Source organism: Bufo bufo, chromosome 6 (genome assembly GCF_905171765.1).
Source record: "Bufo bufo chromosome 6, aBufBuf1.1, whole genome shotgun sequence".
In the NCBI taxonomy this organism is placed as follows: Eukaryota; Metazoa; Chordata; class Amphibia; order Anura; family Bufonidae; genus Bufo; species Bufo bufo.
This window is the reverse complement of record NC_053394.1, coordinates 190,998,766-191,012,095: the sequence shown is the minus strand read 5'-3', so window position 1 is coordinate 191,012,095 and position 13,330 is coordinate 190,998,766. Positions and strand designations below refer to the sequence as shown.

Sequence of the window (13,330 nt, the reverse complement as noted above, 5' to 3'; positions counted from 1 at the left end):
CTTGCGGCAGAGTGATCCGGCAAAACGTATGTTAACTGATGGCATTTGTAAGACTGATCAGGACCCTGATAAGTCTTAAAAATGCCTGATCAATCAGAAAAATGCATTGAAATGCCAGATCGTCTTTCCGGTGTTATCCGGAAAAACGGATCCTGCATTTATTTATTTTTACCCGGCATTCCGGTATTTTGAATGCCATATCCGGCCCTAATACATTCCTATGCAAAAAAATGACGGATCCGGCATTCAGGCAAGTCTTCCGTTTTTTTTGGTCGGAGATAAAACCATAGCATGCTGCGGTTTTATCTTTTGCCTGATCAGTCAAAAAGACTGAACTGAAGACTGGAATGCTCTCCTTTCAGAATGCATGGGGATTCAATTGATGAGTTTTTTTTCCGGTATAGAGCCCGTAGGACGGCACTCTATGCCGGAAAAGAAAAAACGCAAGTGTATAAGTACCCTTAGACAATCATTAGAGCTCTAGTGCACTTGCTTGACCTGTCGCTTCAATCATGCCAGCACACAGGACAACTGTTCTCAGCTGTATAAATAATGCACATTGTAAAATAATAGTTTAATAAATTCTCCATTGTTTAATCCAGTTCCAGTGTTTGGTGGAGGGATGTATGGAGAAATTCAAAACAATTGGTGAACGGAGAAATCATTTAATCAAATCCCACCTCTATCCATCTGATTTCCAATTTGACAAGCCTGAGAGAAATAAAAGGTAACGCAGAGTGATCAGACAAAACCATGAACATCAGCAGTCCTTGAGTAAATTATTGCAGTCCCGGATATGTTAAGTCTCAAAGGACTCTGATATTCCTTGGTTTGAAGTGTTTGTATTTGTCTTGTATTAGTAAACAAAATAACCTGTATAGAAACTATATGATATGTATGGGAGGGGGGGAGGTTGATGGTGGTATGTAAACCCGAGTTGACTTTCTAATACTCACAGAGGTGCCGAAAGTGATAATGGCATCATGATTGGTGATTTTGTCTCATATGCCTCAATAGGCACCCGTCTGTGGGTAAGTTTTCTTCTGATATGTGGTTAAGGAAAGAGGTTGAATTGCGATAGGTAACCCACTGGGTCCAAAGTGTCACAAATCTACTATGGGTATGTTGAGTTAACGCGACAAGCTCTTCAATACCATATATTTGGTTTACTTTATGTAACCACTGAGGTAATGTGGGACAGGTCGACATTCTCCACAAAGAGGGGATTGAAAGTTTAGCGGCTAACAGGAATGAAAGAAGGGATTTTTCCCCACGCCTCCACAACGGCACCACCTGGAGGTTGGCCCTCCCTCTCAGGGACAGGAAACAACAGTGAGATCAGCAAATAAAGGGCCCCCTCCCCTTTACCTCTCCAGTTGTTTTCTGTCCCTCAGAAGGCGGGATCGTGGATCAGCATACTCGCACGGCCTTTTCTGGTTTGTAATCCCGGCCCTGCCGGAGGGCCGTTGCGGGACACAGTAGGGCTTGTCCCTCCCTCCTCTTGGTGTAAATCCGGCAGGTGCCGGTTACCCCGGGCTTTCCATCCTGTGTCCTGGGTACGGACCGGCGGATCTGTGGGCATGAGGGAGCGTTCCTGGGCCTGAGTCTCCCCGTGCGCCGTATTGACTATGATTTCAGACGTCGGCGCGGCGCACGGGGGGAGGGGCTCTGACGTCACTCGCCGAACCAGGAAGTAAGACAGCGCGGGCTGCCGGCGTCCTCGGTGAGCTGACTGTGCGCTCCTCCTGAACAAGATGTCCCTGCAGGGTGACTCCGAGTCCCCCAGGAAACCCACAGATACTCCCAGGCCCTCAAGCCCGGTAAGGCCTCCTACCTATGGTTTTATTGGCACTTTGTGGTGACTTCTTAGTTACTTCACACACTTCTTCTTAGGTGGCGGTTCTAAAAAAATTAAAATTAAAAAATTACTTAAATTTTCTCTGGATTGTGTCTCCTAGGGGAGAGATATCTCAAAAAGGGAACCGTCCCTCAAAAAGAAATGTGCCATCTGCAGAAAGGCGCTTGCTAGCTCCTATAAGAAGCTTCTATGTCAAAAGTGTTGTGACAAGGTGGTCTCTGAAGAATCCCCTACCCTGGTGGAAAGTCTGAGAATCCTGATCAAAGAGGAAGTCGGGGCTGCTGTAGAGGCAAAGTTATCTACCATACCTACTTAACCCTCTACATCGACCGCCTCTGTTATGGAATAAGACTCGGACATAGATGAGGGAGAAATTACATCGGACTCAGACTCATCTATTTCTGAGGACATTTATAGGAAGCCTCTTTGTTCAATTGAAGAGACAGATTCCTTGCTCAAAACTGTCCGAGCCACAATTAACTTAGAAGAACCGAAAGAACCGCTTAGTGTCATGACCATGGTAATGGTCGTGACTCTTTGGTCGCATGCAGTTGTCAGCAGTTTCTTCTTTGTTGTCAATCACAGGTGAGGGCTCTGTGTATGTTGCCTCACGTGTGGTTGCCGCTGGCAACATGATGTGGTTGGCAGTGTAGCAGCCGGAGCTGGTGGCTAGGCTGCTCGCTGTCATTACATGCGGTTGCCTCTGGCAACGTGTGGTTGAATGTGTTCACGGTCTATGTTTGGTATGCACGGGATTTAGTTGTGTGTGCATTTCCTTTTAAGTGACACTTTCCTTGTTTGATGATGGAAGGGTTAACTCCTTTCCTTGTGTGTGTGTGGGTGTGGCTGCTTGGCCTATTTAGCTCCTGCTGGAAGCCAGAAGTCTGAGGGGTACTCCAGCCATGGTTTATGCTGGAGTCATCCTCCTGGTTCATTTTCCATCTATCCAGTGAGGGCCACCCTTGTGGTCATAAGTAATGTCTAGGCATAGATGTTCTGATGTTATGCTATGTCTTGTGGTGTCTTTATGTTTATTGCAGCTTATGGTCCTGGGTTCCTATGTGATGTGTGGTGTGTACTGTGTCCGTTTATGTTGTTGTGGACAGCAGCACTTGTGCACGGGTTCCAGGCTGTGTGTCTGTGGCAGGTGGGTGTGGTACTAGTTTCACTTACCTGCCATTGCCATATGCTGTATATGTTCCCCTTTCCTGTGCAGCTTGGCCAGTGAGACTCCTGTTCGTCCGTGCCTAGGAGGTACAGGTCGTCTTACCCTGCTCTTAGTCTAGGGCTATCCTGAGGGCTAGTAGGGACCTTAGGTTCCGGAGTATGAGCCCTCCTACCATCAGGGTCGGCTCATACAGTTAGGAGTCAGGGTCAGAGTTAGGGACGCACTAGGAGGTGATCTGCTCCCTAATCCTGTCGTCCTGGCCTAGCAGCTACCCTTTCTCATTGACACCGCACGACTGAGGGTTTCCCCCACTCTCAGCCGTGACACTTACGGTTCAAGATCAAATGTTCGCAGGCTTAGAAGACAGGAAAAAACAGGTTTTTCCAGTCCACAGCAATATAAAAGCTTTAATTCATAACGAGTGGAAAGAACCTGACAGAAGACAGTCAGCATCAAAAAAAAATTTAAATGAAGTAACCTTTTTCGGAGGATGATTCGGCCACATGGGACAAGACCCCTAGAGTAGACGCCCCAGTGGCGAAAATTTCAAAAAAATCTGCTTTACCCTTTGAGGATCTGGGTTTACTCAAAGATCCCATGGATAAAAAATGCGAGAGTCTGCTTAAAAAAGCTTGGGAATCCTCCACCGCAGTATTGAGACCCGGATTCTAGGCAACCTACACAGCTACGACCCTGGCCTTGTGGTTAGGTCAGTTGGAGGAGCACATCGAGTCTGGCACTCCAAGAGATGAAGACATTTTAGCCTCAATCCCTATGCTTAAACAGGCCGCAAACTTCATTGCAGACGCTTCCAATGACATAGTGAAATTAACAGCCAGAACAGCTGCCCTGTCCAATGCTTCACGCAGAGCAATTTGGTTGAGAACCTGGTCGGGGGATACAGCATCCAAAAACAAACTATGTGCCTTGCCTTGCGAAGGGGATAGAGTGTTCAGCTCAGCACTTGATGATATTTTAGAGAAAGCGTCGGATAGGAAAAAAGGCTTTCCCACCGAATCGAGGCTTTTTCATCAGAGGCGATCCTTTTGGCCCCAAAGACGTGGTAAGCCTGATCAGAAAAAAAGAGTCAGGATCATCTTGGAAAACATCCAGAGGAAAAGGGAAGGGGTTCCTATTTAACCCTGAAAAATCTTCTCGCCCCACTACCCAATGACGCCAGAGGAGCAGTAGGGGGAAAACTCAATCACTTTTACTCAGCGTGGGAGAATATTCAGGCCTCCCCTTGGGTGCTGGCTGTGATAAAAGAAGGCTACAGTCTGGAATTCACCTGTCTCCCCCCACATCGTTACATGGAAAACTCCAGACTAAAAGGAAGAAACCAGGAAGCAATGGAACAACAAATATCGCTCCTGTTAGAAAAGAGAGCCATCATTCCAGTGCCAGAAGTGGAACAGCAAAAGGGATTCTATTCACCTATCTTTCTGGTAAGAAAGCCAAACGGTACTTTCAGGGCGATAATACATTTGAAGACCCTAAACAAATATATTGTTTACAAAAAATTCTAAATGGAGACTGTAAAATCCGTGGTCAATCTGCTTCCAAAAAATTGTTACATGATAACATTAGACCTGGTGGATGCCTCCTATCACATTCCAATCCGGAAAAGAGACCAGAAGTTTCTAAGGACAGCGGTATGGTTCCAGGGGTCTCTATGCCACTATCAATTCCAAGTTCTACCATTTGGCCTCAGCTCAGCCCCAAGATTGTTCACCAAAATCATGACGGAAGTAGCCAAATTTTTTCATCCAGCAGGAATTTCATTTGTTCCATACCTAGACGATTTTTTAATCACATTCCCGTCAGAGAGCCTCCTTCTGCAACACCTCCAGACAATCCTTATGACCCTGGCCGACCTCGATTGGTTAATAAACCAACAGAAGTCTTGTCTTCTCCCCCACGGAAAAAAAAATTGGGGGGAGTTCTGCTGGACTCATGCCTTTATGACTTCCTTCCTGCCGGAACAAAAGCAGCAGAGTCTGATTTCCAGCATCAAGAGTTTCCAACTACAAAAGGTTGCCTCCTTCAGGGATATCATGATAATCTTGGGACTCATGACGTCAACAATCCCGTCTGTAAAGTGGGCCCAGCACCACTCAAGAACGCTTCAAGCCTTTCTTCTAAAGAACTGGGACAAAAAGCAGACATCCCTAAACAAAAAAATAAGAATTCCATCATACCTGAAGAGGGCCTTATCCTGGTGGACAGACCAGTCAAATCTATCCCGGGGGGTGGAATGGAGACAGACTGACCAAGTAGTCATCACAACAGATGCCAGTCAGCAGGGCTGGGGAGCCCACATGGAGGGGAAGGTGACGCAGGGTCTTTGGAGAACAGAGCTACAAGAAACATCATCAAACATGAGGAAACTCACTGCGGTCTGGAAAGCCATAAAAGTTTTTTCTCCCTCTATCCATCTGAAAAATGTAAAAATCCTCTCGGACAATTCCACCACAGTAGCCTACCTGAACAAACAGGGAGGAACAAGAAGCTGCTCCCTGTCTTCAGTTGCGGAGAAGATCCTAAATTGGGCCGAGAAAAATCTACTCTTTATCAGCAGCCCACGCAAGAGGAAAAGAAAATCAAGTGGGGGACTTCCTGAGCAGGGATCAACTAAAGCCAGGAGAATGGAGCCTGAATCCTCAGATCTTCGGTCAGATTTGTGCCAGGTGGGGCACTCCAAAGATCGACCTATTTGCCACTAGGAAAAACAGGCAGGTCACAGACTTCTTTTCCCTGTCCCCTCTGGACCAGCCCCTAAGAGTGGACGCCTTGTCGACACCCTGGCCTCAGGAACTTCTTTATGCGTTCCCACCTTTTCCTTGGATACCGAAGGTCATTACCAAAATCCTGGAAGAGAGAGCCCAAATTCTCCTAATCACCCCCTTCTGGCCCAGGAGAGCATGGTTTCCAATACTTAAAAACCTAGTAGCAGAAGAATTCTGGATTCTCCCACCTCAACCAGATCTACTGTACTGTCTTCTCTTCACCAACTATTGCATAGTTTGGTAATGTGTGTGTTCATATGTGTGCCTTCAGCACCATCTAGTGACCTTTAGCTGTAAGTGCATTTTCTGCCTTGTTAAGCTATGCATATTCATTAGGTCACCTGACTTCCTGCTCACAGTGCTTTCTGGGAAAGAGACAGGCACCTTCTTCCCCTTTACCTTCACCTCATGGAAGGAGCAGCTGCACATTGTGTGTCTCTTACTAAAGCATCGTCGGTAAGGAATTAACTAATGTTTTTGTATAGGTTTTGTGTACATTGTGCTGTATATTCAGTTCTTGTATGTTCATTTTCTTATAGTTTCTTATCTACTGCCGGTTAATAAAACCACAGACTACAGAAACAAGTCTCATCTTATTAACTAGTAGAATGGTGATATCTGCCTGTTGAGCTGCATATAGACCCCGGGGGTACATGTTATGAGAACAGGACAGTAAACGACGACTTCTAGCGAGAGAGACGCACCTGACTACACAGAAGTCTGTTACGGTCCACGCAATATCTGCAAACGGACACCACAGCGACTTCTATACAGTCCAGTGCTGCAAGGGAATAGCTGCTTCAAGCAATGTAGACACATTTGATTGCATATTGTGACCGCTCTCTAAGCACAGCAACCGGCATTCCACAGCACAGTAGTCTCCACGCAGTTAAGTGTCTTCACCAACACAATGTCACGTAGCACAGTATCGAGCTACAAGACAAGATCAGGGAAGGATGGTTCCACCAAGTCGTCTTCCGTTAGCAATGCAGCTGCCATTGCCCACGCAAAGGCAGAAGCCGCAAAGGTCAAAGCAGCCTTTGCCGAACAAGAAATGAACATGAAAGAAGAAAAGGCACAGCTAGAGGCTGAGAAAGCAAAGCAACAGGCTTCAATAGACATGCAAAAGGTCCTCTTAGATGCAAAGCTAGAGAAACTTGCCGCAGAATACCCAAAAACCGGAAGTCACCGCAGTGTGCTTAGCCCAGAACTCGGCCAGCAAGATCCTGCATGACGCACTTCAGAGTATGTCCGTCAACACTCTAGACCAAACAGCAATGCTGATCCATTCCCAGGAACCGAAGATGTCACCTATGCCACAGAGGAATCATACCGTCCAAAAGAAAGAGTCACGCTCGGAACCCAGTCCTACAAACAAGAGAGCCCAGAGCCATTTGACAAAACTCAAATTAACTTCCCTGCACACCAAGGAAGCCAGCTTCCAGTCCAGCCTGCAGAGCCACCTTATCCTACAAGACGGTATGACATGGGCTGGCCTAAGTCAGAGACTCCATTCAGGTATGATCGCCCACCACACTCTCACTGTGACTTTCCACCTCCAACCAACCTTAGTAGTAATCAGAGCACAATAGACTTTGCCAGGTTCTTTACTAAACGAGAGCTAGTTACAAAGGGACTGGCGAAGTTCAGTGATCGCCCCTGAAAACTATAGAGCATGGCGGGCCTCCTTTTATAACATTGCAAAAGACTTGGGTCTGTCATGTAGTGAGGACATAGACTTCCTTGTAGATCGGCTTGGAAAAGACTCTGTAGAACATGCCAAGAGAATCAGGGATATTAATATAAACTACCCAGAGATTGGCCTAAAAATGATCTGGGATAGACTTAATGAATGTTATGGCTCTGCAGAGGTCATAGAAGATGCGTTGTTTAAAAGAATTGACGAATTCCCTAAAATATCTAGCAAAGGGCTCCAGAAACTTAGGGATTTAAGTGATCTACTGATGGAATTACAGGTTGCCAAAGCCGAAGGGGATTTACCGGGGCTTGCTTTCCTCGACACTGCCAGAGGTGTCAAGCCTATTGTATTAAAGCTTCCTCACAACCTGCAGGAGAAATGGGTCTCCCACGGGTCAAGGTACAAACACACCTACAATGTGCCATTCCCTCCCTTCAGTGTGTTTGTTGACTTTGTAAGGCTAGAGGCTAATATTCGTAATGACCCTAGCTTTGATCTATCACAGTCTTGTGCCACTCCCTATGACCACAGACCACACAAAGGATCAGTGGCGGTGCACAAAACTAACATTTCACCAGCAGATTCTTACAGGCATTACAGCTTCGCCAGCCGCGAAACAGTCAAAGATCCTGGTAAGCAGTGCCCTCTACACAAGAAGCCACACCCTCTTCTGAAGTGCAGAGCCTTTAGAGAAATGTCCATAGGAGATCGCAAAGCCTTCCTCAAGGAGAACCGCATTTGCTACAAGTGCTGCTCATCAACATCACATATGGCCAAAGACTGTCAGGTTAGTGTAAAATGCACAGAATGCAACAACTCAGATCACAACATGACCCTACATCCTGGGCCTTTCCCATGGACCTCATCACAGAATAACAGTGCCAGAGAGCATGGCGGGGAGGAAAGTAACTCTGAAGCTAACCCACCAGCAGTTACTTCACAATACACTGAAGCCTGTAAAGGACTCATAGGCGGCAGGTCCTGTTCAAAAATCTGCCTAGCAAAAGTATACCCAAAGGGCTGCAGAGACAAAGCCATCAATGTTTACGCCATCCTAGATGACCAAAGTAATGTGTCCTTAGCCAAATCTACTTTCTTTGACATTTTCAACATCAAAGGGCCCAACACTCCTTATTCTCTAAAGCAAGGGTGCACAACGTTTTCTGGGTGGGGGCCACATTGTCAGACTGAAGGAATCCCAAGGACCGAAAAAATAAAAGTTAAAGGGGTATTAACAAGTGAAATACTGTATTTATGGCGTATTGTACACACAGTATATATCATAAATATCTAGTTATACCTCCAGGACTCCCTGGTAAAATGTGTCTTTCCCTACCAACTATTACTGAATGTAACCAAATCCCTGATAATAGACACGAGATCCCTACACCAGAGGTAGCCATACATCACCCCCATTTACAGCGTATAGCCCATCTCTTGCCAAAACTCGATCCTAACGCTCAGATAATCCTACTCCTGGGGAGAGATATCTTACAAGTTCATAAAACTAGAGAACAGAATAATGGCCCACATCATGCTCCTTATGCCCAAAGGCATGACCTAGGATGGGTCATAGTAGAAGATGTCTGCTTAGGAAGCATACACAAACCAACTTCTATTAATAGCATGCTTACAAGCACATTAGATAATGGACGTCCCTCTATCTTCCAACCATGTGAAAACAACTTCCTCATAAAGGAATTGCCACATAGTACTCAACTACCTTGTTCTTTTGTAGACTCTGTAGACCACGACATAGCTTGTGACAGTGACAAAGACAAGCTAGGTTGCTCAGTGTTCCAAAAGATCCAAGGAGGACAATCAGATAGCAATGTCCCATGAAGACAGATTGTTTTTAGTGACCATGCAAAAGGAAATCACTAAGGATGAAACAAATAGTTGGGTCGCACCCCTTCCCTTCAGGCCTCAAAGGCAACGTTTGTCTAACAACAGAGAGCAAGTCTACAGACGTTTTGTCTCTCTAAGATGTAGCTTCCACAAGAAGCCAGAAATGAAAGATCACTTCTTTACATTCATGAGGAAAATATTTGAGAATGGTCCTGCCCTTAAAAACTCGGAAGAATGTTGGTATTTACCCATATTCGGGGTTTACCACCCAAATAAACTAGGTCAAATTAGAGTAGTGTTTGACTCTAGTCTTCTAGACTTGTCTTCTTAAACGACGTCCTGCTCTCAGGTCTAGATCTTAACAACAGGCTCCTAGGAGTACTGCTTCATTTTCGCAAAGACTCTGTTGCCTTCATGGCGGACATTCAGCAGATGTTTCATTGTTTTCTCGTTAAAGAGGAACACAGAAACTTCTTAAGATTTCTGTGGTTTATTGACAATGACCCCACAAAAGATATCGCGGAGTACCGCATGCGGGTGCATATCTTTGGTAACAGTCCCTCCCCTGCAGTTGCAACTTATGGTCTCAGACACTCTGCTCAGGAAGGCAAACTAGAATATGGGTCAGACGTCAGACAATTCGTAGAAAGAGACTTTTATGTAGATGACTGTCTAAAATCACTACCCACTGTTGAGGGTGCAGTAAGTCTCCTTAAGAGAGCTCAAGAAATGCTTGCATGCTCGAACCTGAGACTCCACAAAATAGCCTCCAATAGTAAGCAGCTGATAGAAGCATTTCCCTCTCAAGACCACTCAAGTGACCTACAGAGCTTAGACTTAGGGACTGACTCCCTTCCTATACAACGTAGCCTTGGTCTCCTCTGGGATCTAAAATCAGATACGTTTACCTTCCAAGTCAGCCAGGAAGAGAAGCCCTTTACCCGTAGAGGTGTCCTGTCTGCCATAAACAGTCTTTATGATCCCTTAGGATTCACGGCCCCTGTTACAATCCAGGGCAAATCACTACTTAGAGACTTAACTCTGGAGACATTGGATTGGGATCACCCACTTTCCCCTGAAAAAAGAAACCTATGGATAGAGTGGAGAAACTCTCTAAAGCCTTTATCTAGCCTGTATGTTCCACGTTCTTACGCTCCTGTGCCATCCACAGAAGTAAAAACACAAAGACTTTACGTATTCTCTGACGCGTCTGTCAAAGCAATTGCTGCTGTAGCTTATCTGAAAACTGTAGACAACAAAGGTCAGTGCCACACAGGGTTTGTCATGGGCAAAGCAAAACTCGCACCACTTCTCGAACATACAATACCCAGGCTAGAACTCTGTGCCGCTGTACTAGCTGTTGAACTAGCTGAATTAATTACATCAGAGATAAACCTAGAGATTCGAGACAGAGTTTTATACAGACAGTAAAGTTGTCCTGGGCTACATTTACAACCAAACTAGGCGTTTTTACGTTTACGTTAACAACCCAGTGTTAAGAATCAGGAGTTGACGCGTTTCGGGTACTGGACCCTTAGTCGTAACGGTGCTTCATAGTGTGACCCCACAATTTATAGGAGTATGGTATCCAACCCTCCAAATTTTAAGAGACAGGGCACCAACTCCATTGGATGTCCCACTATGCGTCACACCTTTCTTACAACCTGCTAATCACATATTAAATGAGTTGCACACTGTGTAGGAACGTTCACTCCAGATTAACCCTTAGGGAACCAAATCCCATGTTCCAAACACATACAAGAAACGGACAGAAACCGCACAGTGTGAACAGCATACTCCATATAACAACTTGTAAAAACATAAACATAAATTACAAAACCAATATGGGTTGCAGATCTGGAAGATTACCTATGTATTCTATTTTTAATTATTATATATTAATATATGAGCAAGAAATGAAAACAGTAGTTTTTAGTGATTTAATTCACATTGTTAGTGGATGGACATCAGTTGATTATATGCATGGTGTGTGATACACAGCGTGCGGGAACCCCACCTGGATTTCGCCCTTGGGAACCGTAATCCCGGCCTCTCAGGCAGTGGCAGGAAAAGGGAAGTAACCGCACGGTGTGGATGACGCACTACATATAGACAATGGAAACATAAATATGAATATAAGAATGAGCATAGAACATATAGATGACAAAACCAGCGTGACCACATAACTCTCCAGTGATTGCATGTTGGAGTACAAACATGTAAAATACCAGCGTGACCTGCATGATTATACAAGCAATCAGGTCTATGAATGGGGGAGACGGGATAATATTTATTCCACGCCAAAGTCAATCCTTAAAAGTCGCAAGAAAGTGAAACTGCACAAAAGAGTATCTAGAGTTAGTTTTTCCTCCGATACAGAGGTGTCTGATTATTCTCATACAGCCGGGATGTTGGAGCTGGGGTCTGGTGCTTCCGCTCTGCCTCTCTCACCTGAAGAGGGGGGAAATAAAGCCTCCTACTATAAAAAATCGGAATCAGAGAAGGACAGGAGAGATGCTTCTAATATTTCAAAAAACGCAGAACCAGGGCCAGACGGAGGCACCAGACAGCAGCATCCAAGATCCACCCGGCTTCAGACAAAACAGAAGTAAGTAGTGATCAGTTAAATGTTGTGAATTTATCTAGCATTATGTTGAGTAAAGATCAAGAATATGTACTGTCTCTTGGCCTAAATTTTGCGCCCTCTGCACACTTTGACATGTTTTTTACCCTGTTGGACATCAATAAATTTGTGCGCAATATCACGGTATCTCGGCATTTCCATGATATCCCGGCTCCCCCTGACAGCCCCGCCGAATCAGTCACAGACCTATAATGAGAATGTTTATAAAGATTTACTGTTCAATGAACAAGTGTCTCTGTGCTGCTTGGCGGGGCTTCAGGAGGAGCAAGGAATCGTGGAGGTAGCCCAATCTGGGACAAAATTTCATACCCGTAATGCCAGATTTTACCCTGTGATGTCGCGCACTGGCAGCATGGATGTATTCCAGGAGGTGCTGGAGAAGGAGTTGGGCAGAATTCAAAAAGATAGCAAGGACGCTAGAAGTCCTGAAAATCTTACCCACTCACAAATTCAGGCCCTCCAGGAGTTACATCAGTGCGACAAAATCATCATCAAAATGGCGAACAAGGAGGGGGGGCGGTGGTCATCATGGACAAGGAGGTATATGGCAGCCAGATTCGGGATATGCTGGCCGACGCATCCACGTACAGGAGACTAGAGAGAGACCCATTGAAGGAATATAAGGATGGCTATATGTCACTAATACAAAAAGGCAGAGATATGGGTATATTCAACGAAACGGAATATAGATACCTGTGCGTGGATGCGCCTGTCACCCCTATTATGCATGCTCTGCCCAAAATCCACAAGGGTGTCCACCCCCCCTCCCTCCACCCTATAGTCTGTGGTATGGGGTCCCTCACTGAGCGCCTGGGTAGTTGGCTGGATCACATTCTCCAGCCACTAGTCAGGCGCACATCGGGGTTCCTAAAGGATACAGCGGACGTCTTGCGAGCCATGTTCAGTTTCAAATAGGAAAGTAATTTCAAATGGATTGCGGCAGACATTATTGCACTGTATCCCTCTATCCCCCACGGGGTCGCCCTGCTGGCCATGGAATATCACCTCCATAGGCACACGGGATTTAGTTCCAGTTATATAGATTATGCTTGTGAGGTCACTGCTTATTTATTGACCCACAATTATTTTATGTTTGACAATGTGCATTACCTGCAGACCCGTGGAGTGTCAATGGGGGCCAAATTCTCGCCGTCATTGGCGAATTTGACTATGGCCTACTGGGAGGAAAAATTCATTTACAGTCTGGATAATCCTTTTGGGCCTGGATTGGTCTGGTATGGCAGATACATCAATGACCTGCTCATGGTATGGGCGGGCGATGTGTCTGCCGTCCCGGACCTCCAGGTCTATCTTAATGGTAATGATT

General features: G+C 45.6%; 1 protein-coding gene across 1 annotated transcript in view; it reads left to right on the top strand.

Moving 5' to 3' along the window:
- The window catches only part of ZNF511 (zinc finger protein 511), a 282,393-nt gene that overhangs the window by 203,932 nt on the left and 65,131 nt on the right, over positions 1-13,330 (top strand). Inside the window, exon 4 of the mRNA XM_040437473.1 lies at positions 603-727. Coding sequence (XP_040293407.1) covers positions 603-727 — 125 coding nt within the window. The remainder of the gene's footprint in view (positions 1-602; positions 728-13,330) is intronic.